Source organism: Leiobunum rupestre, chromosome 11, assembly GCF_980474605.1.
Source record: "Leiobunum rupestre chromosome 11, qqLeiRupe1.1.hap1, whole genome shotgun sequence".
Lineage (NCBI taxonomy): Eukaryota > Metazoa > Arthropoda > Arachnida > Opiliones > Sclerosomatidae > Leiobunum > Leiobunum rupestre.
Genome location: NC_143394.1, coordinates 13,089,312 through 13,116,708, shown reverse-complemented (window position 1 = coordinate 13,116,708; position 27,397 = coordinate 13,089,312). Strand labels below are relative to the sequence as shown.

General features: G+C 35.9%; 1 protein-coding gene across 2 annotated transcripts in view; it reads left to right on the top strand.

Annotated features, from left to right (window-relative positions):
- The window catches only part of LOC149921392 (receptor-type tyrosine-protein phosphatase F-like), a 291,898-nt gene extending 267,377 nt beyond the window's left edge, over positions 1 to 24,521 (top strand). Inside the window, exons 4-5 of one of the 2 annotated variants that reach the window (XM_090163427.1) lie at positions 14,867 to 15,163; positions 22,319 to 24,521. In XM_090163427.1, the coding sequence (XP_090019553.1) occupies positions 14,867 to 15,163; positions 22,319 to 22,449 (428 nt within the window). In that variant the 3' untranslated portion in view covers positions 22,450 to 24,521. Of the gene's footprint in view, positions 1 to 14,866; positions 15,185 to 22,318 lie in introns of both variants that reach the window. The other variant, XM_090163426.1, reaches the window with a different exon arrangement.
- Positions 24,522 to 27,397: the final 2,876 nt, after the last annotated feature.

Here is a 27,397-nt window from a genome sequence, read left to right as displayed (position 1 = left end):
GTAGCATTAAACATGCTTGCGTTATAATGGTAGCCTTAAATCTTGTTTGCGATATAATATGAGCCTTAAACATGCTTGAGATATAATGTGAGCCTTAAATCTTGCTTTCATTGTAATATGAGCCTTAAAAATGCTTGCGTTATAATATGAGCCTTAAACATGCTTGAGTTATAATGTTAGCCTTAAATCCTGCTTGCATTGTAATGTGAGCCTTAAATCCTGCTTGCATTGTAATGTGAGCCTTAAACTGGCTTGCGTTATAATATGAGCCTTAAACTTGCTTGCGTTGTAATATGAGCCTTAAAACTTGCTTGCGTTACAATGTGAGCCTTAAAATTGCTTCCGTTATAATGTTAAACTTAAACCTTGTTAACGTTATATTTTTAGCATTAAATATTTATGGCATTATAGTTGACGGAATACATGTTCAGCTTGTAATTTGACGTGTTGCCTATGGATTGATTGCAATAAATGCTTAAGCTAATCTAATACTTCCCCATATGGAAAATTAATTGAATATAGATCATGGCTTGGTAACTCTTTCACGTGTGAACGATCTCCGATATACGTATGGAATGATAGAATTCGGAAGCATCGACTATATTATCTTAAAAGGGTTTAAATTCTAGTACAGATAGCGCAATGATATTATTACGAATTTCCGGTAAACTGTCTGCGTGAATGTTTAACTTAGCTGGATTACAGAGGGCGAGTGGTAAATAAAATCACTGAATTATATATAAAAGTGATAAATCAACAATTAATTAATAATAAATTTTAAAACAATAATAACATTAGTAACATGATATGATAACCTAATCTAGTCTAACCTAACCTAATCTAGTCTAAACTAATCTAATCTAGTCTAACCTAACCTAATCTAGTCTAACCTAACCTAACCTTACACTAACCTTACCTAATCTAGTCTAACCTAACCTAACCTTACACTAACCTTACCTAATCTAGTCTAACCTAACCTAACCTTAACCTAATCTATAACCTAATCTAGTCTAACCTAACCTAACCTTACACTAACCTTACCTAATCTAGTCTAACCTAACCTTACACTAACCTTAACCTAACCTAAACTAATCTAGTCTAACCTAACCTTATCTTGCTTAACCAAATCTAATAAAAACATACCCTAATATTATAATATATTAAACGAATATAAATAAATCAGTAAGACCGGGATTCGTAATAAACCGAAACCCGCCAATTGGGCTACATGCTAAAATATAACGAGCCAAAATCGAATTGTATTCGTTAGAATGGGAGACCTCATTTTCATTGAAAATAGCGAGAAGGGATATGCTTATATTTGATATAAGAATTTGGAACTAATACTCGGTCAGAAAAACCGGTCCTTCTTCAACACGTTGTGTATTTTTTTTTCATTCGGCCCTTGTTGACCAACAACGTCCCGCGAAAATATTGGCTCGTGTGATTATAGACATTAGACAAAATTAGTGCGCAAATTTCCTTGTCTGTGCTTAGCGTGAGTAAGTCGTACTTTTTATGGACTTTATAGGTTTTTTTTAATCTTATCTTGCGTTGAAAGAAAGGAAATTTGGTTGAGTGCGACGTCTGGTGGCGTGGAATCCAATTAGGCCCGAGACTCGTAATATGTCTATTAAGTGCGCGAAATGCTTCGTACTACTATTCGAATGAGATCAATTAAGAATTATGCGTGCTAACACGCTAAGCCTTGGCTCGCGAATTTTACTAAAAACCATGAGTGGTTAAAAATAAGTTGCCAAAAAGCAAAATATAGTCCGGCTCTTAAGTTGCTATCTACATACGTGAAAATGCAAGAGAAAGGTGCAGTGATAATAATTTAATATTATTAATATTTTATTCTTAATAATATTTTAGTAATAATTTAATTTATTTTTCATTTCCTTTGTATTTTACTCTTAATAATAATTAAATATTAATTAAGTTTAATTATAATATATTTTTTATTTATTCTTAATTATATAAAATTAATTTCCTATAACTTCCTTTTCATTTTATCCTTAATAATAATTAAATATTATATTCGGAAGAATAATTGACTTTTTACACAATAAAATTACTTTATTTAAAAATCTATAAAGCACTAAACTATAAACAATATTTAACATGTTTTTTATAAAATAATAGTGATAATCAGTTATGCACCTGGCGACGACAACGTCGAAACACGTAGTGCTTTATAGATTTTTAATTAAAGTGATTTTATTGTGTAAAAAGTCGATTATTCTTCCAACTATCAATATACACAAACAAAAGTTCTTCATTTTAATTAAATATTAATTTATTTAATTATAATTTCCTTTTCTTTTTATTATTAATAATAATTTAATATTAACTTAATTTAGTTAATTTTCTTTTCATTTTATTCTTTAAAAAAATTTAATATTAACTTAATTCAATTATAATTTTCTTTTCATTTTATTCTTAAAAATAATTTAATGTTAACTTAATTTAATTTTAATTTCTTTTCATTTTATTCTTAAAAATAATTTAATATTAACTTAATTTAATTATAATTTTCTTTTCATTTTATTCTTAAAAATAATTTAATATTAATTTAATTTAATTATAATTTCCTTTTTATTTTATTCTTAAAAATAATTTAATATTAATTTAATTTAATTATAATTTCCTTTTTATTTTATTCTTAAAAATAATTTAATATTAATTTAATTTAATTATAATTTCCTTTTTATTTTATTCTTAAAAATAATTTAATATTAATTTAATTTAATTATAATTTCCTTTTTATTTTATTCTGAATAAAACTTATTAAATCAAATCTTAAATGTGTCCCTTTATCAGAATATAAGTTGGCGCCATCTATGACGTGGCGAACGGAAAAAGCAGACCGTTTTCACTCTCGCCCCCTCTACGGGCGAAAAAGGAAGTGAAACTGAAAGGGGTGGCAAAAAAGGGGGGGACTAGATTTAAGAGCTCCAAAATCGTTAACCGATTTTATCGACCGACTTTTGAAAATAGATGCGAGGATCGTCCTGAAAATATGGCACCCCGTGAAAGGTCATTCTTCAGCAACGCCTTTTAGAAACCGCCCTTTTTTCCACGAATACTCCCGCCTATAACTCAATAAAGCGCTCTATCTAGAAAAATTAAGCCATACTATTTTTTTGAGAGTACCGGATAGTCTCTGTTATCCTGGGACGACCCCTTTTTTTAACTTTTACTTTGAAAGGTTATCGAAATGTTCCCTTCGAAGTATTTAATGGAGATTTAAAAGTTTTAACTTCTTTGCAATTTTTTCTTCTACCAAACTTGGCCCGCACGCCACACCTTCCGAGGAAAATTTATTTTGGCTTTTTTTTAGATTATCCGAAGTTTGGAGAGCTCTCGTTATTTCATGGTAAAAACGTTTGATATGTTTCAGGTTAATTAGATAGATGGCGCGTAATTCGTAGTATCATTTAGGACACTGTATTAAAAAAAAACAATCTCAAAAAATATTAATTTGGTACGACCACCTTGTTTTTTCAGTTAAGGGAATAGGGTAGTTTCAGGGCCATCTTAAAGCATGGGCTAAGTGTTCTACAGGCTAGGGGCCCCGCAAAAGCTAGCCATACCACCTCTATTCTAGGGACATGAGTCAGATTTATAGCCCGGTGTACCCGGTAAGATTGTCTATTCTACACTCTTAAAACAAAAGGTGTATTTTCTTGTCCCATATTTAACACCTTAACAGGTTTATAAAGGATGCTATTCTACACATTAAAAAGCATTTTTCCTGCTAGGGTGTTTATTTACACTGTTTGGGATGCTTAGGTCCTCCGTTTTGGTTACTTTTTTATACAGTTTGTGGTATAAACCTATTCCCTTCAGGGTACAAGACTACTCCTTTTAGGGTACCAAACGACTCCCTTCAGGGTGCTACAATACTCCCTTTAAAGTGTTAAAATACTCCTTTTAGGGTACTAAACTACTGCCTTAAGGGAGCTACACCCTTACGAGAGGTTAAATCACTCAATTTACGGAGTAAATTTTCAAGTTTTTAATTTGGGACAATAAAAATCCCTTTAGATCGTTTAAATTAACATTAAAGAGTGTTTTTTTTACAGATATTACACCCTTAATATACCATTAAAACACCCTTTGTTTTAAGAGTGTAGGGATAAGGGTTTTGTTTGGTTAAATATTATTTATGCTCATTTAATATTACGTATCTTTTAGTTACGTCTAAAGTAATTTCACTCATCGCCACATCACGTATCATACGATACCTACAATTTCTAAAACCTAACAGCGAGTCACTGTCAGTAAATAACTTATTTTCAGCAGCCCTATGTTATACTTTTGAAATTAAAAGTTTTGGCTTGATTGTTGTGTAGTTGAATTTAGACAACGGACATACAAAGGCTAACCGTTGGGGATCCCAAAGGTCTTAAGAAATAATTTAGCCCAGGGCCTCTCTTGCTGCGAGGCGAAAGTGCTAACCACTCCGCCACCACACCTTAGTACCAAAGCCAAAGTCTTACTTGAATATAGAACTTTTACACGTAGGTTTATTACTTGCCATCTAAACAGAAACGTCGCTAGATGACTTGGGCCTAAGGTTGTGCCTAAGCAACAAGGGCGTTTTGAATCCAAGTTTGAAGCCTAACACGAGGATATCTAATAAGTTCTACGGAATTTCTTGACGTTAAACTTTACGTTCTTAACCTCTTTATTCTTTTAAAAGTATACAAGAAATTAAAACTACACACTCGTGCTCTGGCCTTGGTTTTAATTATGGAGTCACCCCTTCAAGGCGCTGGACTGAATTGAAGGAAATGTCATACAATCTCGGAACTGTGCCTGACCCACAATTTCTTGTTTTCGGGCAATTTCGTCGATGGCTAATCGATTAACCATGATTTCTTCGCTGGCAACTACGTTACATATTCACGATATTGTCACTGGCAACTAATTTCGTTATTCACAAGTTCGTCTGTGATAGATCAGCTTACTATTCACGATTTTGTTGCTGACAACTACGTAATGGTAACTACTTTCCTTATTCACGATTTTGTAGCTGACAACTACGTAATGGTAACTACTTTCATTATTCACGATTTTGTTGCTGACAACTACGTGATTGTAACTACTTTCATTATTCACAATTTCCTCGCTGGTACCTACAGTCATTATTCACACTTTTGGTGATGGGAACTATAGTGTGTTAGAATTTTTAGGCAGGTGAACCTAGTAACAGAGACCATACCACCTTAGGTCTATCATCCTAGTGCCCTACGCCAGCGTCCACAGCCCGGATAGGTGGCAAATCCAGCATGGGTAGTATACCCGACTACTGATGGTCGCACCTTTGATGCAAGCCACTCAACCCAGCAGAAGGGGCAGCAATGGGTGGACCATTTCCCACTTCGCAAACAACAGTGGGATTAATAGTGGATGCTGTAACAACTCCAGCCGACACCCTACCTACGTATTTAAAGAGTCAAACCCTTTGGAGAGAGCTCCTAAATGGGAACGACGAGCACACACAGTCCAAGTAACCCGGCACAGCTGGCACCGGAGATCCCGGTGTGAGTCCAAAAGGCCGGGAAACAGGACCGCCGTGCCCTCATACGGAGACCCGCCGCCCCACAGCAGGCTACCCAATCCGCCGAGGCGGCCAGTTTGCACGGACCCTCTCCGTTAGCCTGAGCTCAGAATCCACCCCAAACCTGACCGAAGTTGGAGGTGGAGATAGGACCATTTGATCAGAGCTAACATCTCGCAGTGCGCCATCGCCCTTATGGGTTACAAGAGTCGGACCCCAGTCACCAGTTATTGCACATTCTGACCCGTTAAGGGCCTGAGGGCGACTACAGTACTTATTCAAAATTTTGGAGCTGGAAACTAAAGTAATTTTTCACAATTTTGTTGCAGCCAATTACATTTATTATTCCTGATGTCCAGGTTCGTAACTATATTCATTATTCGCGATTACGTCACTGGCAACTACGTTCATTATTCACGATGTCCGCGCTGGTAACTATATTCATTAGTCGTGATTTCGGTTCTGACAACTACATTACTTTCTTCATAAACGTTTCAAATACCAATATACTGTAATAGACGAGACTACTGAATCATTTTAATTTAGACCTAGTTCTCAAAATTACTCATTTCGGGATAAATCTGAAATTGCATACACCGATGGATAGTGTGTAAAATTTTTGAGTTACGACGGTTTCATAATTATCTAAACTAATACAACATCCCAATTCCAGGTAATACCAAAGTGGCATCAAAAGTAATTAAATCCACGTCGTCCAATACGGTAGGACGCGATTTATTCAAATTAGGATTTGTTGTCCTACAAATTTAATATAAACATAGGATCATAAAACAACTGGAGAAAGTCCTCCGTACTTACTTTCAATAATTCCACGTAGAATCATTAGAATAGCCCGTGACTAATTAGTTAATTGTTAGCCAACTGCGAAGGGAAAGAGGCGAATATCGCGAAACAACTACTTGTAAATTAAATTCGAACCTAGATGGCGCCTAGCTCCGAAGTATATTTATTTTTCCGAATGCGAGACTTGATTTATTCGTCGGTATAATCCGTGGCTAATTAAACGTAAACGGCAGGTATTTAGGTAGAAACAGCTCGTCCAATGCTTGCGGCTTACCAAGTCATAAGGTACGCCGAATATTTGCGTGGCTAATGGCTTGAGTTAGGCCTAAAAGAGAGAAGACACTAAGATGCAGTCGCGGAACTTCGCCCAGAAGTGATAATATTTAACGCGTGTCATTAAGTGTAATAGAGGTTGTCTCGCCTATAAGACGCGCTCGCTTGTCACGGGTATAAGTATACGGGCATTAATTATTCTCTTCGTTAAACATCCCCGAGTTTCACATTCCACCGTTAACTTAAAGGTCATACTTTACGAAAGTCGGACATTGGTCATCCTGTTCCGGGTTGTGGTGAAATATTTCTGGGGAGTCGGCAACCCGAGGTTCTAGTCTCCGGCGAAGATTTCCATTTTATCCAATAATCACCACTATTCAAAAACTGGCGTTTATGAATTGTGGATGGATTAATTTTGGGGGGTCGAATTATCAGATGGTTTTGGTAATTTGGGATTAAAATTAAAATTATGGTTCGGGGTCAAACGGCTGGTTGGTTCGGTTGACTCGCGGTTGAACTGATATCCTGTGTTGGTGGCTTGTGGTTAATCAGATTGTTGGTTTTTTATAATTGAGCCTAGTCTGATAGCTGGAATTGGAGAATTGGCGTTAATAGTTAACCACACTGTTATCAGTTAACTGGAAGCTGGTCTTCTCTAACTGAAGTTCATTTGACCGCTGGCTTTTGATAATTTTGGTTAGTAGTTAACAACACTGTTATCAGTTAACTGATAGTTGGTATTGGTCACTTGGAGAGAAACTGCTAACTGGACTTGCTAACTTGATATTAAACTATTAGCTTGTATTGGTGGCTGTAGCTAACACTGATATCTGATTTAGACGATTTTACGTCAATATAAGTGCTGACTTGAGATATAATTTACGAAACCCTATCGTAATTGATTCGTCACATTTGAATCTCATTTTTAGAAATCAATTGGTTTAGGTTAACTTACAAGGAGAGTACCCGAGGTGTTTATGGCCAATTTTGTTCGAAGTCGGGCGTAATGTAGACGTATATGAGATATGAAATTTACCAAAAGGAGACGTTGCACTACCCATTCGATTTTCCATAGCAACCGAAAATGTTTTTGACCACACAAAACAAAAATAAGATTGTTTCCTTATTTAACCCCAAAAATTGTTACAATTTTGCCTCAAAAATGTTCCAATTCACTCAAACTTTATGACATTTACCTAAATGTGGTCCAAATTACCCATTTCGTGATTTTAAATTTTTCGTACAGGGTACCATGTGAAACCGAGAAAATCCCATGCTTTTTCAAATGGAGATTTTTTGTTTTAAGTGGTCAAAAACAATTACGGTTGCCATGGCAAATCGAATGCGTAGTGCAACGTCTCATTTTGGGAAATTTCATATCTCATGTAGGTCTAAATTACGGCCAACTTTGAACAAAATAGGCAATAAACACCTCGGGTACTCTCCTTGTTAGTTATGTTTTAGTTTAGTTGGTTTAAACATGGTCTGTTGCTGTACGCGTCTAGAGAGCAATAACAAGATAAATAGATTTCGAGCCCCTATTTAAAAAAAGGACAACGCGATGCTAACTTGTAGCAATAACCGTGGGAGCTGATGACCATCGGCGCAAACATTGCTTGGCCTCTTGGCGTAGCTGACGTTTTAAGCAAAACGCCTTCCGCTAGAGAGTGATGATAACCTGAAGCAGATGTCTAGCTAATTAAAGCAAAATTTGGAAAATTTGAGTTAAAGAATATTGACGTTACGTCGAAAAGTTCTCGCTCGCGTAATTACGTCTAGCTCATCACATCGCGGCGCGTAAGTGTTTGTGTCAGGTCGTCAAAACCCGCCCGCGCTTGTATTGATCCCATTTTAAGCCGAGAGAAAGTGGCTAGAAAATTTTATGGCCCGCGTATACGAAACACACCCAAAAATTTGCCCTAAATTTCCCACGTATTCAAAGAAAAGTGGACGGGGAAAAAATATATAATTTAGCCTTCGAAAACTACACTAACGACGCGGTGTTACTCTTAGGTCCCCGTCGCGTGTTCAAGGTCGCGACGCCAAACAGACGTCGAAACTCGTACCGTCCCGCGAAAATGGGCCTATTTAACGTAAAAACCACAATCGGTAATCTTCATTTTTGCCGAGAGCCGGAGCCGAGGTAGAGGGGTGGGGTGGGCATTTTCATTCTTTTAATGGACTTTATCGATTACCTTCGCCGGCCGCCGCTAGCCTTTTCCGAATGACTGGGTTCCCGTCGAAGAAAACTGACCGAATTGGTGTTTCTAAAACAAATAGTAACGACATCCCATCGATGAGTGTGTGTGTGCCTGGGACCCTTTCTCCGCGGACGTAATCCGATAGGCCTTGGCTGTGGCCTTGGTCCGTTACACTCTTCCCGACAAAAACCCCTTCTGGATAAAGGTTTGCTCTCCCTCGCTGTCTATCGCTCGAGACAGTAAGACCGGAAGTGGACCGAAAGAGAGATATTCTTCCGCTAGGTGGCGCTCTTACGGAACATTACGTAGCGGAAGCCAAGCGTCGGAGATTAGCCCGGCGTCTCTTCGCTTTTCGGACGGAATCGCGGTGCTCCATCACCCGCCTTTCCTCTCCCTGGTCGGACCTTAAGCCTCGGTCCCGTTGTCCGCCGGCCGATTTCTTTTGTCCTCGCTGTATTTGGAATTTCCCGGCTAAGAGTTTGTCGGAGGAGGCGAGAAAACTCCCCAGAGGACCTCCGAAATATCATCGGCATTGCGGCAGAGCGAGGCTTTAATGGGGTACGTTGTCCCGTTGCGTCGTTGCACCTTCGACCCGGCCCGAAACGCCAGAAGAGAACCTACCTTGAAATCGCTTAACGTAAGGCCGCCAACGTTCGTCGTTTACGTTGTCGGGGGGAGGATGAGGGCTTGGAGGGGCTTATATTCTAACATCTCCATAGCGCCCTTGTTCCGTCGAAGGCTTTTCAGAAACGAGTTATCGTTGGCCCTCCACCCAAGACTCATTTCGGTATAGATTTTACCTAAAAGCGGCCAGCCTTCGTCTTAAATCAGACTCTAAATCAGTACCTAAAATTGTCAAATTGAACTCGTGACTATTGTTAGAAACGTTTTATGGCTGCTCTTAATGCGCGATTCTCAAGTTTGCGCCCAAATAGTTCACTCCGATTTGATTTAACGATTTGTAAATCAAATTGCGAGTTTTAATAATATTGCTTAATGGTGAAACGTCTGGATAAAATTGGATATTTATTGTAAATCGCTGGTTATTTGCAACATTTCAAATATCTGGAATTTTTAAAAACTGGAAAATTCGTGAATTTTTGGAACCGCCAATTTTTGTAGATTATTGAACTAAGAAATTTTAATAATATTCGCAACTGTCAATATCTTTCATTTTTTAAGTGGGAAATTTTGTGAATTTTTGGAACCGCCAATTTTTGTAGATTCTTGAAATAGGAAATTTTTATAATATTCGCCACTGTAAATATCTGGAATTTTTAAAAACTGGAAAATTCGTGAATTTTTGGAACCACCAAGTTTTGTAGATTATTGAACTAAGAAATTTTAATAATATTCGCAACTGTCAATATCTTGCATTTTTTAAGTGGGAAATTTTGTGATTTTCGAGATGATCATTTTCAAATATTTTTCGAACTTCGTCATCGACCTAATTTTCTAGTAATTTTTTTTATTTAATTTATATTAATTAATTAATGGTATAACACAGTCACGTTGCAAGTACAAAGTAAAAATTTTACAGCCTAGAAGGTTATTATTATTATTATTATTATTACTATTATTATTATTATTATTGTTATTATTATTATTATTATTATTATTAAAGCAGTGCTATGTACAATACTGACCAATATTGTAGTATTCTAACAACAACAGCACAGTCTCTCCGGGTCCCTGGAAACTATAAGAGCAACAAACACAAGGAGAACGCAGCTAGCCTTTAAATACGCTAACGCAGTGTTGTGTACAAATTTCATTGGATGAGCCTTTTCGCTGAACGTTTTACGGGCGGGGGAGAAGGCAATTTCCGAATTTTCCCCAGCAGGCGCTAGGGCGTCTAACCAATGAAAAATGTACGCAAGAAAATGCATGACTTTTGACGGGTTACGTTGCCCTTTTGTGGAGTGCTGTGTTTGTTGCTCCTAGTTGGAAACTGCCCATGTCTAAAAATCGCATGGAAAATTTATTACGCAATAGCTGGATAGCCAGTCCTTTGTTCTATAAAATACGGGAGGTCACGTGTTTAAGTTAGTTTTGTTGTACTGTTAAAGATAAGAGCACTTGCTATTTTTTTAATTTTCTGAGACCACGTGCAAAATTGCTCAAGTCATTTTATATGAAAGAATTGAACAGGGCTTGCCATCAAAAATACCACTTTTAGACATGTTTTGACTACATTATATTATAGAAAGAGCTATTGATTTTATGGTTTAACCTAGGAGCAAGAAACACAGCACCCCACACAAGGATAAAGCAACCCGTCAAAAGTCGTGCGTTTTCTTGGGTGCAGTTTTCATTGGCTAGACGCTTTAGCGCCTGCTGCCATCGGAAGGGGAAAATTCGGAAATCGCCTCCCCCCCCCCACCCGTAAAACGTTCAGCGTAAAGGTTCGTCCAATGAAATTTGTACACAACACTGCTTTAGCGTGTTTAAAGGCTAGCTGCGTTCTCCTTGTGTTTGTTGCTCCTAGGTTTAACTCACAAGCTTAAGAAATTAAGTCATAATGTGCAAATAGCAGGGTTATTTAACTTTACGAGGTCAGATTACGGACCCTTTCGGATAGCGCCCATAAGTCAGATTCCCCTCCTGTATCGTTATCGGAATGGAGTACCATCTAGGTCAATTTAGTTAATTACAGTGAGTAGCGATATCGATAATTGCAAATAAATCTTTAATAGTTAATAATAATAAAATATTAATAAATAATGTTCATAAAATAATTTTCGTAAATAAAAGAACCCACGAGCTTCTTTTAATCTGCAATAGAGGGCGCTGTGGATAAATCAACATATTAACGCTTCAACAATGTATAGTGTGGCATTATATCCACCATGGACCAAGAATCGAAGGGGATCATTTTAGTTCAATGTGGATAGACTTGCCGTCGCTGAAGTCGATTTCCGACGTAGTTTCGTTGAGAAACTGGAGTGTTCACGTTCAATTTTGACCAAAATGGCGCTGTTGTTGTCGGTTAAATGATTAGGCTTAGTAAGTTTTAGACCTTTTATTTTTAAAATGAGTTCTTTAAAAATTTAAGTAATGGTATTTAACCATTGTGTTAAGTGAAAATAACCAGTGAGCTGCATATGGCAGAGGTTTATTTTATCAAATTAACTAGAATCCATTTCATTTCTAAACTCAAATAATTTAATGAACTAACAGAATTGTTGAGGCGCTTTAAAGCGGCTGGCGTACCTCAGTAAGCCTTCCGATCTAGTCAACGTCTACCGTGTCAAAATATCGGGAACAGTAATTCTCTTTAGATTGTTGGTCCACGAATCCACGTTGCTCGATTTTAATGCCAAAAATCTTCTTATATCGTCGCGTGACCTTTTGAAAATAATATTACTAGCAACTTATAAATGAAAACTTTAAAGGTCCTCGTAACAAAACGTAAGGCCGCAGGAACTGAAAGTCCACAGAAATAGCGCGGTTTGTGTACTTTGTATATTGATAACAGTTGAACAAAATTTGGGCGCCCCGAGGCAAAAGAGTCAACGCATATTGCGAAACCAACGGATCGACAGTCAGACAGACACGAACAAATTAAGACAAGGACCACTAGCAGAAATGAAGCACGATTCCAAGAGTGCTATTACCAGAAGTTTATAATATTTCTCTTAGGAGATAAGTAATCCTCTAGACCATAAAATGAGACATGTACCTCCACAGGCTTGACACTGGAAATGTACCTATTGATAAACCATATTATACCGATAGTAAAATAAAAAATAGTGGTTTGGGTCAGTATGCGCAGTTCCTATTTGTGCAGTGGCCATTTGTTCAGATCCTCAATAGCGCAATTTACCATTTGCGCATATTTTCGCATTTCCGCAGTTTTCCGTTTCCACAGTTTTCTCATTTACGCAGTTTTCCGTTTCCACAGTTTTTTCGTTTGCGCAGTTCACCGTTTCCGCAGATTACCATTAGCGCAGTTTTTCCTCATTAGCACGGCTTCTCATGACGTAAATATTGTATATTAAGCCATGACGTAAATATTGATATTAAACCATTTTTCCTTGAAAAAGGGTTGTTTGTGGGGTTTATTTTAAATAAATAACCTTGTTTAGCATCCACCTGAGCTGCTAGCGTAAGATTAAGGTCCTGTAGCGCGTTAAATACCAATGATTGTCATGTTTTCCTCAGGTGAAATATCGTTCGTCGAACTATCTTGGGAATATATTTCTAGTCGAACAGCGAATCGTAGCTTCTCGGCCGTTTGACTAAGATGAAATAATGGTATTTGCCTAGCTTAGGCCCGCGGCAGTCGTCTTACCCTACCTAGCCTAAGCTTGCGGCGGCCACCTAACATAACCTTAGCTCAACCGGAACTATAGCCTGTATTACGCTGGAAATGTTAGATAATATTAAGAATCATACGACATATATTGGCGCCTAACGGCGCCGCGCACTCACTTCGCTCGAGCGCTGGGGGCGCCCGGCGCCACCCCAACCCCATTCTTGCTATCACGATGGGCCGTCTACAACGCGACCTAGAGGACAGGACCTAGCCATAACGAACCAAGTATTATCCAACTTATTATTAAACTAACGTATCGTAAAAAGGGAGTATATAATAAGTCGAAAAGTTTTCTGCTTTCTAACGTGACTAGAGCCAATAATTACTAGTGTTTGCTAAACCTGGTGGCAGAAATGTGAAATTAGTAACAAATATTAGTAATAAATAATAAGCAATAAAAATGAATTTTTGAATTTGAAATAAAACACGATTACGACGAATTTACTAATTTTCGGTTTGGTATAGCTTATTTTCGGGTAACTCCAGCTTATTTGAGGGTCGGCTTCATCTTCTCAATAAAACTTAAATATTCCTATCCCAAAGAAGTACGATGTTCCCATTTAGATAGGCGCTCATTTATATCCCTGGTCCCGCTGAAATTTCTGCATTTTCCACCTGAATTTAAGCTTCATATCTACAAAATACAGCTTAATTAGGTCTATTGCAATTGTTACCAGCTGCATTCATTCCTTCACAGTGAACAGATATTGCATTTTCATCTTAGCCGAAAGTTGAGAAACTACGATTTGATGTTCGACTAAGCATATATACCCTAAAGAATAGTTCAACGAACAATATTTAACCGTAGAAAAACATGAAAGTTATTGGTATTTACAGCACGACCGAACATAAAACATACACTAGCAGTTCAGCTGGATGCTATACGAAGTTATGACCAAACACTCGACACAAAATACCCTTTTCCAAGGAAAAAAGGTTTAATATATATTATTTAAGTCATGAGGAACCGCGCAATTGAAAAATATCTGCGCAAATGGAAAACCGCACAATTGCATATGCGCTAATGGGAAATGCGCAAATGAGAAAACAGCGCAAGTGAAAATCTGCGCTCATAAAAATTGTGCAAATGAAAAACGCGCAAATGGAAAACCGTGCCATTGCATATGGGAACAGCGCAAATGAGAACTGCGCAATGGGACCATTACCGATAATAGTAATAGACTGAAACAATTTGCCACCATTGAGTTGGGAATATTAATCTAGGGGTCCAATCGAAACGCCGGATTTCAGTATTTCGCGAAACAAGTTTTTAAAAAATAAGAATACTGTCGTCTGCTCCCAAATGACGAGAAAACGTTATCATTCTACCCGTGGCGCCGTCTATCTCTCGATGGTTCGTTCAAATAAGACGCATTTTCTGGCAAAAAGATTTTGTTTTTCAAAAATAATGGATGGCGCCACGGGTTATATGATAACGTTTTATCGTCATTTTAGAGGAGACGACACATTTGTAATTTTCAAAAACATGTTTCGCGGGGAGCAGATTTGATTGGATCTCTAGATTAATATTCCCAACTCAATGTTTGCCACCACAGAATCGGAGTAAAAATCATAGCGTTACTCTTCTTACCCTACTCCGCAATCCTGGAACCCAAGCGAAAAGAAACCACATTGCTGTACTTCTCCGCGAATATTCATTCTTCGAGTGTGTGTACTTAATCGGGGTTCGTATGTTTTCAGTGGCGAAAGCAGCCATTCCGGAAGGACCGAACCTGTACATCCAGAGCGGCAGCACCATCAACCTGACGTGCGTCATAACGGAGAGCACGTCGCCTCCGGTGTACGTCTTCTGGTACCACGACGACCGCATGATCAACTACGACTCGATCCGTGGCGGCATCAAAGTGAACACGGAAAAGGGCCCGACCACCGTTAGTCGCCTGCAGATCTTTTCGGCCCAGCAATCCGATTCGGGCAACTACTCCTGCATCCCGTCGTACGCTGACCCGGCCAACATCACGGTTCACGTCCTCAACGGTGAGTCATCCTTCATACTCAGTAAGAACATTTCTTTATACACCTATTTACCGGGAAAATAAACAAACACACCACCTTGCACTTTTACGGACCGTTTATTCCCATTCGACCGAAATCCCAATCGACCGAATCCCATTCCACCGAAAGAATTTTAAAATGTAGCCCAATTGGCGGGGTGATTTGGTATTTTATTTATAAGGTATGTACTATCGAAGATCCATGTTTAGGTTAGGTTAGGTTAGGTTAGAGTTGGTTAAGTTTACTATTTCAGTTTTGGTTCAGTTACATTTCTTGACTAGGTGAAGATAAAAATATAATTCATGCTCATTCCATTTTATTTTCAAATAAATGAAAACATAGCAAAAGCCAATTTATATAGCAGCGTTCGGTTGAATGGGACACATAAAAGCGTTCGGTCGAATGGGACACATAAAAACCGCACGTTTCGGCGGAATTCGGTCGAATGGGACACCTCAAAAACCGCCTTCGGTCGAATGGGATTTCGGTCGAATGGGACTAAAGCTTTACCGACATCTAGCGAGTAAACATTCGAGGTGGCACGTGCCCAACAAAGACGACCCGACTCCCATTTTTTCGAATCAGACTGTCGCGATGTTTGCCATCAGTCTACGATCGTCTTCGATAAGTGGCTCAAATTGCCAAATGCTTTCGTGTCGAGATCACATTTGGATCAAATTTACTTTATTTAGTCTTAATTTTAACAAATATTATATTTGATCGAGTTGCGATCAGACTTACAAGGAGACTACCCGAGGTGGTTATCACCGATTTTGTTGAAACTCGGGGGTTATCTAGACCTTATGGTAGTATGGAAATTTGCAAAGGGAAAAGTTGCAATGGGCTTTAGTTTTCCCATGGCAACCGAAAATGTTTTTGACCTCTCCATTTAAAAAAGCATGGGATTTTCTCGGTTACCCAATTTTTCTTAAAATTGAACCAAAATTGATAAATTTTACCAGAATTCCTTGATAAATTTTACCCAAAATATGGCAAATTCATCTTTTTGGGTAAGTTTTGAAAATTTAATTTTTTCCAATTTTTTAAGTACCCTGTGAAGCCGAGAAAATACCATGCTTTTTTAAATGGAGATTTTTGTTTTGAGAGATCAAAAAAATTTTTGGTTGCCATGAGAAAACTTAAGCCCATTGCAACTTTTCCCTTTGCGAATTTTCATACTACCCTAAGGTCTACCTAACCCCCGAGTTTCAACAAAGTCGGTGATAACCACCACGGGTACTCTCCTTGTTAGTGTAATATTGATCAAATTTCCAAAATATATTCAATTAATATTGATAAGCGCTTCTTTAGTTTTATATGAAGTATATATATTTCAAAACTATTCTTATAGCCTACGTTATTATAAATGCCCGTGAACGACACCCTTCTTGCGATTTGTTTCTGATTCACGATAGATGGCTCTCTGATCTGGACCTAGTAATGAATTTTCAAAAAGCTAGGCTTAACCTTTTTCCATTGAGACAAAAAAAACTGTTTAAAACCATTTAAATTAATGAAATTTACTTAATTTACTTAAATTAAGTAAATTAATCTAATTTTAAGAAGGTGAAGAAATATAAACTACAACCCAAATTTGTTCTAACACAACAGCCATATTTTTAATGGTTCTTGACTCTTGAAATTTGAAACCAGGCTGTTTCCTAGGCAACGATACGAGAGAACCTAGTGACAAAAATTATCGAACTAAAATGCCCGAAATAAATTAAAAGAATTTCCCGTGGAAGGGTCTCTATAATAACGTAGGCAACGCTTATAAAAAGCGCGTTTTTGCAAATCTACGAAATTAACCCATCTTTTCAAAAAGTCTAAAAATTAAATTTAAGATTTGAAATTCAACTGACTCGTCAAAGTCTAATTCCTTAAAAATGGTCGCTTTCGTCATTTTGTTATCACGTGGTACTTGTATCTTGATTTGTTTGTCGTAAACTTTTTGCCTACTTAGATGAAAAGTCTGGAAAGTTTGGATGTCTATATAAAATTAATAGTTCAGTGTGTTCTACGACCTAACCTTCGTTTTAAATTTGCCAAACTATGTCTCGATGCTGCGAAAGTGATTCAGTTTATCAAATATTTATCCGTTAAAGTTTTGCGAGAGCTTTGATAATTCATCGTTTAACTCGGTCGGTTTTGAATTTATGAAATGACAATTTCTTGGCCAGTTTGCGAGTTACAATAACAAAATAGGTTGTTTATTAATTTGAGAGCCGAAATTACAGACCAAGAAACTTTAATTTCGTGTAAAAGTTTCAGTGAAACTTTAGTGTTTCAATAATAATAAATTTTCATTTCGTAAACGTACATTTCCCCTCGAACGAGTTATGACCCGATTTCAAATAAATTTTATTATCGCTTCCATCAGAAACTTTCGTAGTTGCAAAATTAACGTGCAAGAAGGCGATTAATTCGTATATTTAGCTAGACTTATTGACCTTTGCTAAAGTAGTTGAACTATGTGGCGCGTACCTTACGCCACGCGTTTGATCGCAAACAGTTGTTAGGCAAATATTAATACTCAAAGATCAACCTTCGGAATTTAGAAATTATATATTAAAATTATCTTAAAGGAGTTTACATAGTTTCCGTCAATTAAATTTTCAGCTCCCGATCAAAGCTGTATCTTGAAACAGTTCCAACCCCCTTCCATATAAGGCTTTAAGGAAACAAGAATTAAGGAATTATATTTCAATTTAGCGTACATGTAACTTATTTAGATTTAGAACATTCTTTTAAGTTTTCTTGTTATGTTATATTAAAATTTGTTTTCTCGTAATGTAGGAGACAAAAAGTGATCTTATTTACAATTTTCACACACAAAATTGTTTAGTCAATTTCCTTATTAAAAGAAAAATTGGGCTTAAATAGTAACTTTAATATCCTAAATGGAACAGTTTTACTATTTTTGAAAATCAATACTTTATCGTTCTATCCCTCAATTTCTTAATTCAGTTTCAATTTCTTAAGAAAGCATTAGTTTTATGACATTGCCAAGATACTTTAGTTTATTGATGTTTGACATGGACATTTTTAGTTCTGTTTAGTTTTAACGTCTTGGGGAAAGGCTTAACTAAAGACAGAATACAGACACCAGAGTTTTTGATAAACAGTACAAAGAGTCTGCTTAGTTTACCGAAATAAGTGGTTGTTGTTCATCGCAGTAAACAGGTTTAGTTTTTGTTGTTTAAAGTTATTTTTTCTTTAAATGTAGACTTTAAAAAAGGGAGCAAATAACATATGGGAATGATCAGTTTAGTGTAGTATTTTTAATACTCAGATTAAATTAAATTTAGTGACTTTGAAGTCTTAAGAATGAAATGAATCTCAACTTAGATTTCTATAGCATCTAAAGCTAATGGCAGAGTCATTTTAATTTTCCAAGTAGATTTTTACGATCAACTGAAACTGATTATAAATTCGTGTTAAGTTTTAATTTTTTTAAAGCTGGTCATCAAATATTTTGTTAGATTTAAAGTTAAACAAAATTTATCCTCTGGTTAAAATTACTGTAAGTTTTATAGAGCAGCTGAAAATCAATTAAATTTTGAAAGCATTTAAAGCTAATCCTAGAGATTCTTTTCAGTTGTTCAACAAGTAAAACTATTTTTATGGCTAAAACGCTGGCCAATTTTCTTGGGCAGCTGAAACTAATTTTAGTTTTTTAAGCATTTTAAACAAACATTTAACTAGTCCTATAGTTAAAAAGCTGATTGTAAATTAATTTAATTTTTTAATATTTAAAGCTAATCCCAAATAATTTTTATTTAGTTTTTAACGCAAATAAAACTAATCCTAAGGTAAAACTTAGTTTATTTTGTTTATGAATGGTTAGTATCAAGGACCCCCTATAATATTAAATTTACGTAGAGATTATTAATTCTAGGACGATAAAAAGAGCCATCGTATAATTTACGTTTAGTTTACCTGTCTTTATAATTTCATTCGAGCCTTTATATCCAAAAATAGACTGAACTACAAAATGTTTTCAGGGACACAATCATTTACGGAGAATCCCACAGAGGTTCGATTTCAATACTGGATGGTGCCAATTTAAATGTTTTGTGGGAATCAAATAAATATTTCAAACACTATTTTAAACAATATTAAATGTAAAAGAGAAGCTCAACTCAGGAATAATTCGGCATTGAAAAAACAATAATAAATTAAATTATTATCTATATTTTTGATAATTTTAATTTTCTACGCTTCATAATGTTGGCGCCATCTGGTAAGACTTCGGCTATTTAAAAATCGCCCTCTAATGGCGTTACTCCTCTGAAAGGACCTTCTCCCTGGTCAAATATGTATCAGTATAAAGTACATTCTTAGACCGAACATTTTTCTAGCTTGGTCGACATTAATTATCATATTAATCATACTACGAGTTAAACTATAGATTGTTGAAGCTAGAAACGTGCGCGGAATTGCTGGCTCCACTAACTTCCGTTTCCTTTCTACAAAGTTGATGACGCGTTTTTCGTCATGGAGTTGGAAGTGACGTAATATACGTCATATTCCGTGAACAAGGGGTATGTTCAGTAGAGCTCAGCGCTAACACCGATTTCGTACTGTACACTTTTTCGCGTGTCAACAACTACTAACAAGAATGTATTGAAGTTACTAAGAATATTTCAGCATAGAATTAACCCCTGGTACCATCCTCGCAGCTTTTGTGGAGAAAGTTCGTCTGCATTTAAGGGGAATTCAAAGTCACACCATATAGCAAACTTGAATGGGAAAGCAGACGAATTTAAGCTACAAAGGCTGAATCAGAATCCTGTAGTCCAATATGCTTAGTAACTTCAATACATTCTTGCTACTAACACCATTTCCTTCAACAATTTCATCGTTAGCAATTTCATTTACAATAGACCATTCTATAAAATACTACTTATGTGGTTATTTACTTTGGTGTATAGAAAGGTTTGGTCCGATTTTTCATAAACCAAGGAGGGTCAAAAAAGGAATCTCTGGCAAACCTAGTGGTCTGGATAAATAGTGGATTTTTTATTAAACTCCTACTCATTTAATGGTTATAGTTTTATACAAACCATTATAAATAGTTAACTAACTATACCTCATAGATTTTGTAGATTGTTCAGTTATGGACTTACTATATTTGGAAATATACTATCTTCCCGTAGGCTACCTTAGCTATATTTGGAAAATCGACATTCTTGCTACTAACACCATTTCCTTCAACAATTTCATCGTTAGCAATTTCATTTACAATAGACCATTCTATAAAATACTACTTATGTGGTTATTTACTTTGGTGTATAGAAAGGTTTGGTCCGATTTTTCATAAACCAAGGAGGGTCAAAAAAGGAATCTCTGGCAAACCTAGTGGTCTGGATAAATAGTGGATTTTTTATTAAACTCCTACTCATTTAATGGTTATAGTTTTATACAAACCATTATAAATAGTTAACTAACTATACCTCATAGATTTTGTAGATTGTTCAGTTATGGACTTACTATATTTGGAAATATACTATCTTCCCGTAGGCTACCTTAGCTATATTTGGAAAATCGACATTCTTGCTACTAACACCATTTCCTTCAACAATTTCATCGTTAGCAATTTCTTTTACAATAGACCATTCTATAAAATACTACTTATGTGGTTATTTACTTTGGTGTATAGAAAGGTTTGGTCCGATTTTTCATAAACCAAGGAGGGTCAAAAAGGAATCTCTGGCAAACCTAGTGGTCTGGATAAATAGTGGATTTTGGATCAAACTCCTACTCATTTAATGGTTATAGTTTTATACAAACCATTATAAATAGTTAACTAACTATACCTCATAGATTTTGTAGATTGTTCAGTTATGGACTTACTATATTTTGAAATATACTATCTTCCCGTAGGCTACCTTAGCTATATTTGGAAAATCGACTTTATGAGTGACGCTTCAGAAATAAGAATGAGCGAAAGCAGAATTTTTAAATCCAAATAAAAAATATGTTTTCAAGTCCTACTGAAGTAGGGCTATGTTGTCTCTGTGAAAGTGTTTGGACTGCTTAGCTAGAAATTTATAGAAAGGTCTATTAAATATAAAGGTTTTCGCTGTTTTCGGTTTTCTGCTTTAGAAAGAAAATTTAACGCCATTTTCAAAAACACCGATGACTTAAAGCGTGTACGGTTAAACCAAAGAATATAAAGCATCAGGAATGGAAGGATTGATATTATTGGCCGCGTGTTTTGGCTGCGTTAGAAACTTCCGGCAAAGCAAATCAGAGTAACCGGAAACGGTCACCGCAACCCGGGCTCTCTTTAAAAACGAGAGGCGCAAAAGTTCCACTAGACGGAGCTACATCTTCCATTCCTAGGGCTTTATATTCTTTGGTTAAACCAAATACTACGTCAGAAAAACGACCAGGCTCAGGGATTACAATTTTTAGAAAACATTGGTTTTCAGTCGATGAGGTCTACTGAACGTACCCAAGATTTCATTAAAGAAAATACTTTTATGAAATACTTGCGAATGGTTATGCTACACATAAATGTACCGAGGAGCTGAAAACTCTTGCGTAATTCGTGTACATGCTTCCCGTAAAGAATACATAACCTAGGTGTAATCTGTGTATTTCGTGTACCCTTCGCGTAATCGGTGTACAGGCCAAAAGTGATCATCCCCTCGTATTGGATTTAGCATTTTCAACATGGCAAACATAATTTACGAAGGCCGAAGCGTGAAATAATTTTCCTTAAAAGAACAAACGATTCCCAGATAAAATAATTGTGATTATTCAAATATCAGATGTTATCAGATCAGTTGATACGGATCAAAATGTATGTGTATGTTTATCTATCAAACATACGAGTCAGTTAACAACTCAGATAACCGAAAATGAGCAGATTAGTTCAGATCGGTTACTTGAGATAATGAATCAGATTCAATTTGAGATCAGGTTTGCTAGTCGGGGGTTAATTTAATATAGATAAACTTGATCTGATTGTCTGACTATCTAAAGAAGAGTTGACCTTTGTAAGCACTATTCCCACAAGCATGCTTACCCTAACCATTAGTTCATTTCGTGAACCTTCTTAAGACTGCAAAGCAGTTAGGTGGTGAATTTATAGTTTGGCTTTCGTCTTTGATATATCTGGCACTGTAGGCGAAAAGCCGGCAGCGATGCAGCACGGTAGGACGACGAACCTGGCCTTCCAAGTCTTCTCGTCTCCGTTGTTGGTGGTACTCCTGGTCATCTCGTGCGACCAGCTATGGTGCTGGGTGGTCCAAAGGTAGCTGTACCTTGATGGCTCGCTGTAATCGCGTTACAAACACAAGAAAACGGAGAACGAATAGAATACACGCGCAAAAACAAACAATCCGAAACGGTCGAAATATTCTTTTTTTTCGAACCAAATCAAACAATATTTAACGACAAAGTAAATAATAAAACATTCACGAATACCGATAGTAAATTCTCGATTATCAAAAAAATGAAAAAGTAAAGACTATAACCAAATAAACGACTATTTTAAAATAAAATCGTTCATTTTCGAATAAAAAAAAACAGCCATTTGTAAAAAAAAAAACAAAAAACAAAAACGGTTCGATAAAAACGTGGAAATACAGTGAGAGTACCTTGTGTGAAAATATGATCTGTGAACAGTTATAACCGGTATAAATAGGCCTATACTTTGTGACGCACTTCCAGCGGAAATACGACGAAACGAATTGTGAATAAATTAAAGAAAAATGGGATAAAAAGATATATATGTTTAGAGGTTTGTTTTAACGAAAATCCCCTCGTTTGGTCAACGGATAAATATATCGACGTTCGTCCAATGAATGTGTTTTAAAGAAAAAAAAACCGAGTGAAAAATAATTTCGACCACGGGTCGAATATGTGGTTACGTTTTTGAAAATCGAAAATCGAAATACGAAAATTGTTTTTGATGATGATCGTTTCGACTGACATTTTAATTATTTCAACCAACAGAAAAAAAAAACAACTTTAATGGCCACGAACAAAGAAATGAAAACACGAGATGATAATGAACTCAGTGCTATATATAAGAAAAAAATAATTGAAGTTGTAGTTTCATAAAAAAAAATGCGTATAAAAAATATAAAAAAAACTTCACATCGAAGTGGTTTAACAAAAAAATATATGATTCGTACCGGTAAAAATATTTGTGTGGCACACTGCACAACGTTCTGGAGATTATTAGGTTAAAATTGTACGAAAAATTCCAGTAACGTTCTAGAGTGGTTGTATGAATGTTAGTAAACCAAATACGAAAAATAAAAGGCTGACCCTGGCCTTTCTTATGACCCCCACGAACAAATATAACGTGAAAAAAGATTCTAGGGCCGGGGTAAGGGCTGGCCCCAATGGCAACGATTCCCTTCGTACTGGGGCGTTATTCAAATTATATGAAAACAACACACGTAACTAGATGCTTAATATGGTTTGATAAAAACGAAGTATTCAATTAGTGAGAAAGAAACTGATATTTTACGTTTCATTGATTTTTATTACATGACAAAAATCCGTGCAATTTTAGGAATATAGTGTCGAAATTCAGCGTAGCTACATTCTGTGACAGTTAGGAAATACGGAGCTTGTGAACAGAGCGCGCTAGTGGCTAATGGGGGAATGAAACGTAACAGCTGGCGTCCTAAATCCCACTGTGACAGTTAGGAAATTCGGAGCGTGTGGTCTGCGCGCGCTAGTGGCTAGTGGGGGAATGAAACGTAACAGCTGACGTCCTAAATCCCACTGTGGGAGGTAGGAAATTCGGAGCGTGCCGTTTGCGCGCGCTGGTGGCTAGTGGGGGAATGAAATGTAACAGCTAACGTCCTAAATCCCACTGTGACAGTTAGGAAATTCGGAGCGTGTGGTCTGCGCGTGCTAGTGGCTAGTGGGGGAATGAAACGTAACAGCTGACGTCACAAAGATCGAAGTTAAAAAGATAGCTATCACGACGAAACGATTATTCCTAAAGTTTCACGATTTAAAAAAAATCCGGAATTTTGTTATTGTTTCATATAATTAACTACATACGGAATGGTGTATTAACCGGTGTTGTTTTAATCAAAATTTATTATTTTTTGGAAAGAATACTGTACATTCGTTAACTCTACGTTGGAAAATAATAATAATGAATAGAATATAGAAGACTAAGTGACTAAAAAATAAACATTTTCCTATATCGACCCCTTCCGTGTTAAAGCAGTGTGAATGAGTAAAACAAGAAAAAAATTATAACTGTCAAAAAATAACGATATAATTATTTCCTGAACCCCGCAGTGGAAAAAACCAAAAACGAAATATTTCTTTCTCCCCAAAAATTAAAAATAAAGAAAATGTGAACAAAACAACTCCTAGTGGTTCATGTTTTTCGAACTATAGTTTTGCCTTAACAGAAACGATTTGACAGAGAAAAACTACAGAAATTAAATTATAATTATAAAAATAAAACACGTTATTCAAAATATTATTTAAGAAATAAAAGTTGGTCAGACGAGTTAAAAAACAATATCAATTGTAACTATCACTTCGTAATAAAACAGAGGAGAACTTTTCGTTGGCGTTTTTCTAATATTTGATTTCATCTTTTTAGGCCTAATTTCAGGCAAATGTTTTATAGAACTAAAATCAGTTCCAGGTAAGCTCCTCCTAATCTCATAAAAAACAACCCATTTTAAAGCTGTGACCTCAACATATAGCCTTTTGTTTGTCAATAAAACGATGACGTCGCCATTGCTCCATCACGTAACAGCGATTGTAGGTGCTGATTTCACCGGCGTTACCATGGTTATATTACAGACTACTGACAGCGTGCTTTACACTTTTCTGATATGAAAAGAAGACTAAATATCCAAATATTAGTGCGAATTGGTACAATTATTTAAACAAATCATTGTATACAGTGCAATAATGATACCTTATTAGTTATGTTACTATTTCATGTGTAATATTTCTATATTTCGGAAAATACTAACTTCATGTAGGGTAACTTGGTTATCTTCAAAAATTCTACCTTCTGATTGGTGATTTGTTATCAAACACAAGCTTAGCTCAATTTTATATTTTGGTTAAGCCTATTTACACTTTCTTTTCAGTATGTTTGTAATTTTTAAGTCATAGAATTGTTAATTTTAGAATTAATTAATTAAAATATCGACTTAGTTGAACTATATTTAAACACGAATTTCCTTAATAACCTGATTCGTAAAATTTAAATTTGTTATTCATTTCAGTGTCTTTAATATATTTAATAATCAAACGCTCGAAATGTCTTTAAATTATTAACCGCTATAGAAAGTTATTCCTAATTAATTAAAAACATTTTATATGGGTATTGAAAAAGCTCGATAATTTTCGAGATGATAACTAAAGAAAAATTAAATAAGCCTTACATCCGGCTAAGAGTGATTACGTTATCGGAAACTCTCTATGCTGGCGAAATTACTTTCAAATAAGTTTGATGGCGAAACAGACTATCTTTTTAAGAACATAGAGCTAAATCCTAAACAAATTTGAAGAAATTTAAAAACTTACTAATAACTCGTACCGATAGGTCTTCGAGCAACGCGAAACTCGGATCAAATAGATCTTCGAGTAATAAACTAAATTAAAAAAAAAAGTAGCCAGAAATTCGGTAGACCGGTTTCGTTCTATTTGGAACTCATCAGTACCGTGCGGGAAATCTGGCTGGTGACTATCAAATCGAAAAGAGAAACTAAGCCTAAACATTAAAAATTTCAAAACGCGTTGCATATAGCAACGGAAAGCCCTTTTAATTATGGATTTTTCTACTTTTTCGCGTATTTTATCATCCTTCTCACAGTCCATAGGTGGTTTCTTCTAACTTAACTTGAAGAACATAGCTTGGTGAAAATATGTAGTATCATACTTATGTATATTATGTCACTTATGATATACCTAATTTAAAGCCTGAATAGCTCTGATTCATCTAAGATAAGGAACGACCACTGGCAAGAACAATTGAAGACAACAAGAACCTTTTCCTTTTTCAGCACTGCCAAAATGATATAACACTTTCAATATAAAACTGGACATAAAGATTGGCAAAAAAAGTTAGCGTTAGAAATAATTAGTATAAAGGTGAAAAATATTCAAAAATTGTTAAGTATAAAAATCTTTATTTTAGACAATTTACTAAAACCGTAAATTTATACCTTGTATTTAGAACCACAGGAAGCTGGACTTACGTAACAATCTGCTACGTAAATGGCGCAGAGCTGAAGTTCTACCTCTTTTTGACTTAGAATATTTCCTTCCATAAAATCCTTCTAATAGTCTTTTACCGCCCTAATTTTGGCAATAGTATAATGAAAACCCGTTTGTAAGTTCTGTTGTGGTATCATAAACTCTACATTTGACTTAAAAAGGGATTATAGTATAAAATAATACATTCTTTATTACCCCTTAAGCTATGTACAATGAATAAATTAGACATACAAGGCGGGTTGAAAATTGGAAATTTAATATTTAAACTTTTATAATCTTAAATTCTAATTTTTTAATTAAATTGTTAATTATTTCTCCAGGGGGATAAATGTTATCTAACCATAAACCGTAATAAAAACATTAAACGAATGTTTTTCCAGATTTCGGTTGTAGAAAACATCCTAATTTTGCACGCGACTAAAATATCAAATTACGCTTTTGGAAACAGACCTGAGGGGTGGAATTTTGCCCGCCCCAAACTAATCAAGATAAGTGCGCGTCTGAAACTGAATATTTCATCAAACAAGCGCAACGGACTCAGCGCTGTAAGCAACGGGGGAGAAGCAAAAAGCAGCGCCCCACCACGGACATACCGGAAATGGAAAACGGCTGAAATGTGGCCTATTAATCAGTCTCTTTCACATTTCGCTGACTTTCAATTAACGGTCGATGGGTAAAAGTTGCAACGACCAATTTTCCCCGACGTTCCCCAAAAAATCTCGTTCAATTTGGACTCTATACGGCATCTTCGCGGCGTCAACCGCCCTCTAGTGGACATCAGTGGAAAGATTATTAATTTGAGCGACGAATTGGAATGAAGCGACGCCATCGCTTCATTAAGCGTAAGTCTTTTTTTGCGTTCTTTACATTTTTTAAATTAGTTTTTGGGGGAAATTTCCAATGTTTATTTTCGATGGGATTATATGTAAGGTAAGCTTAATGTCGGGTTTTGGGGATAATTATATCGCTTTATCCCCCTTTTGTGGT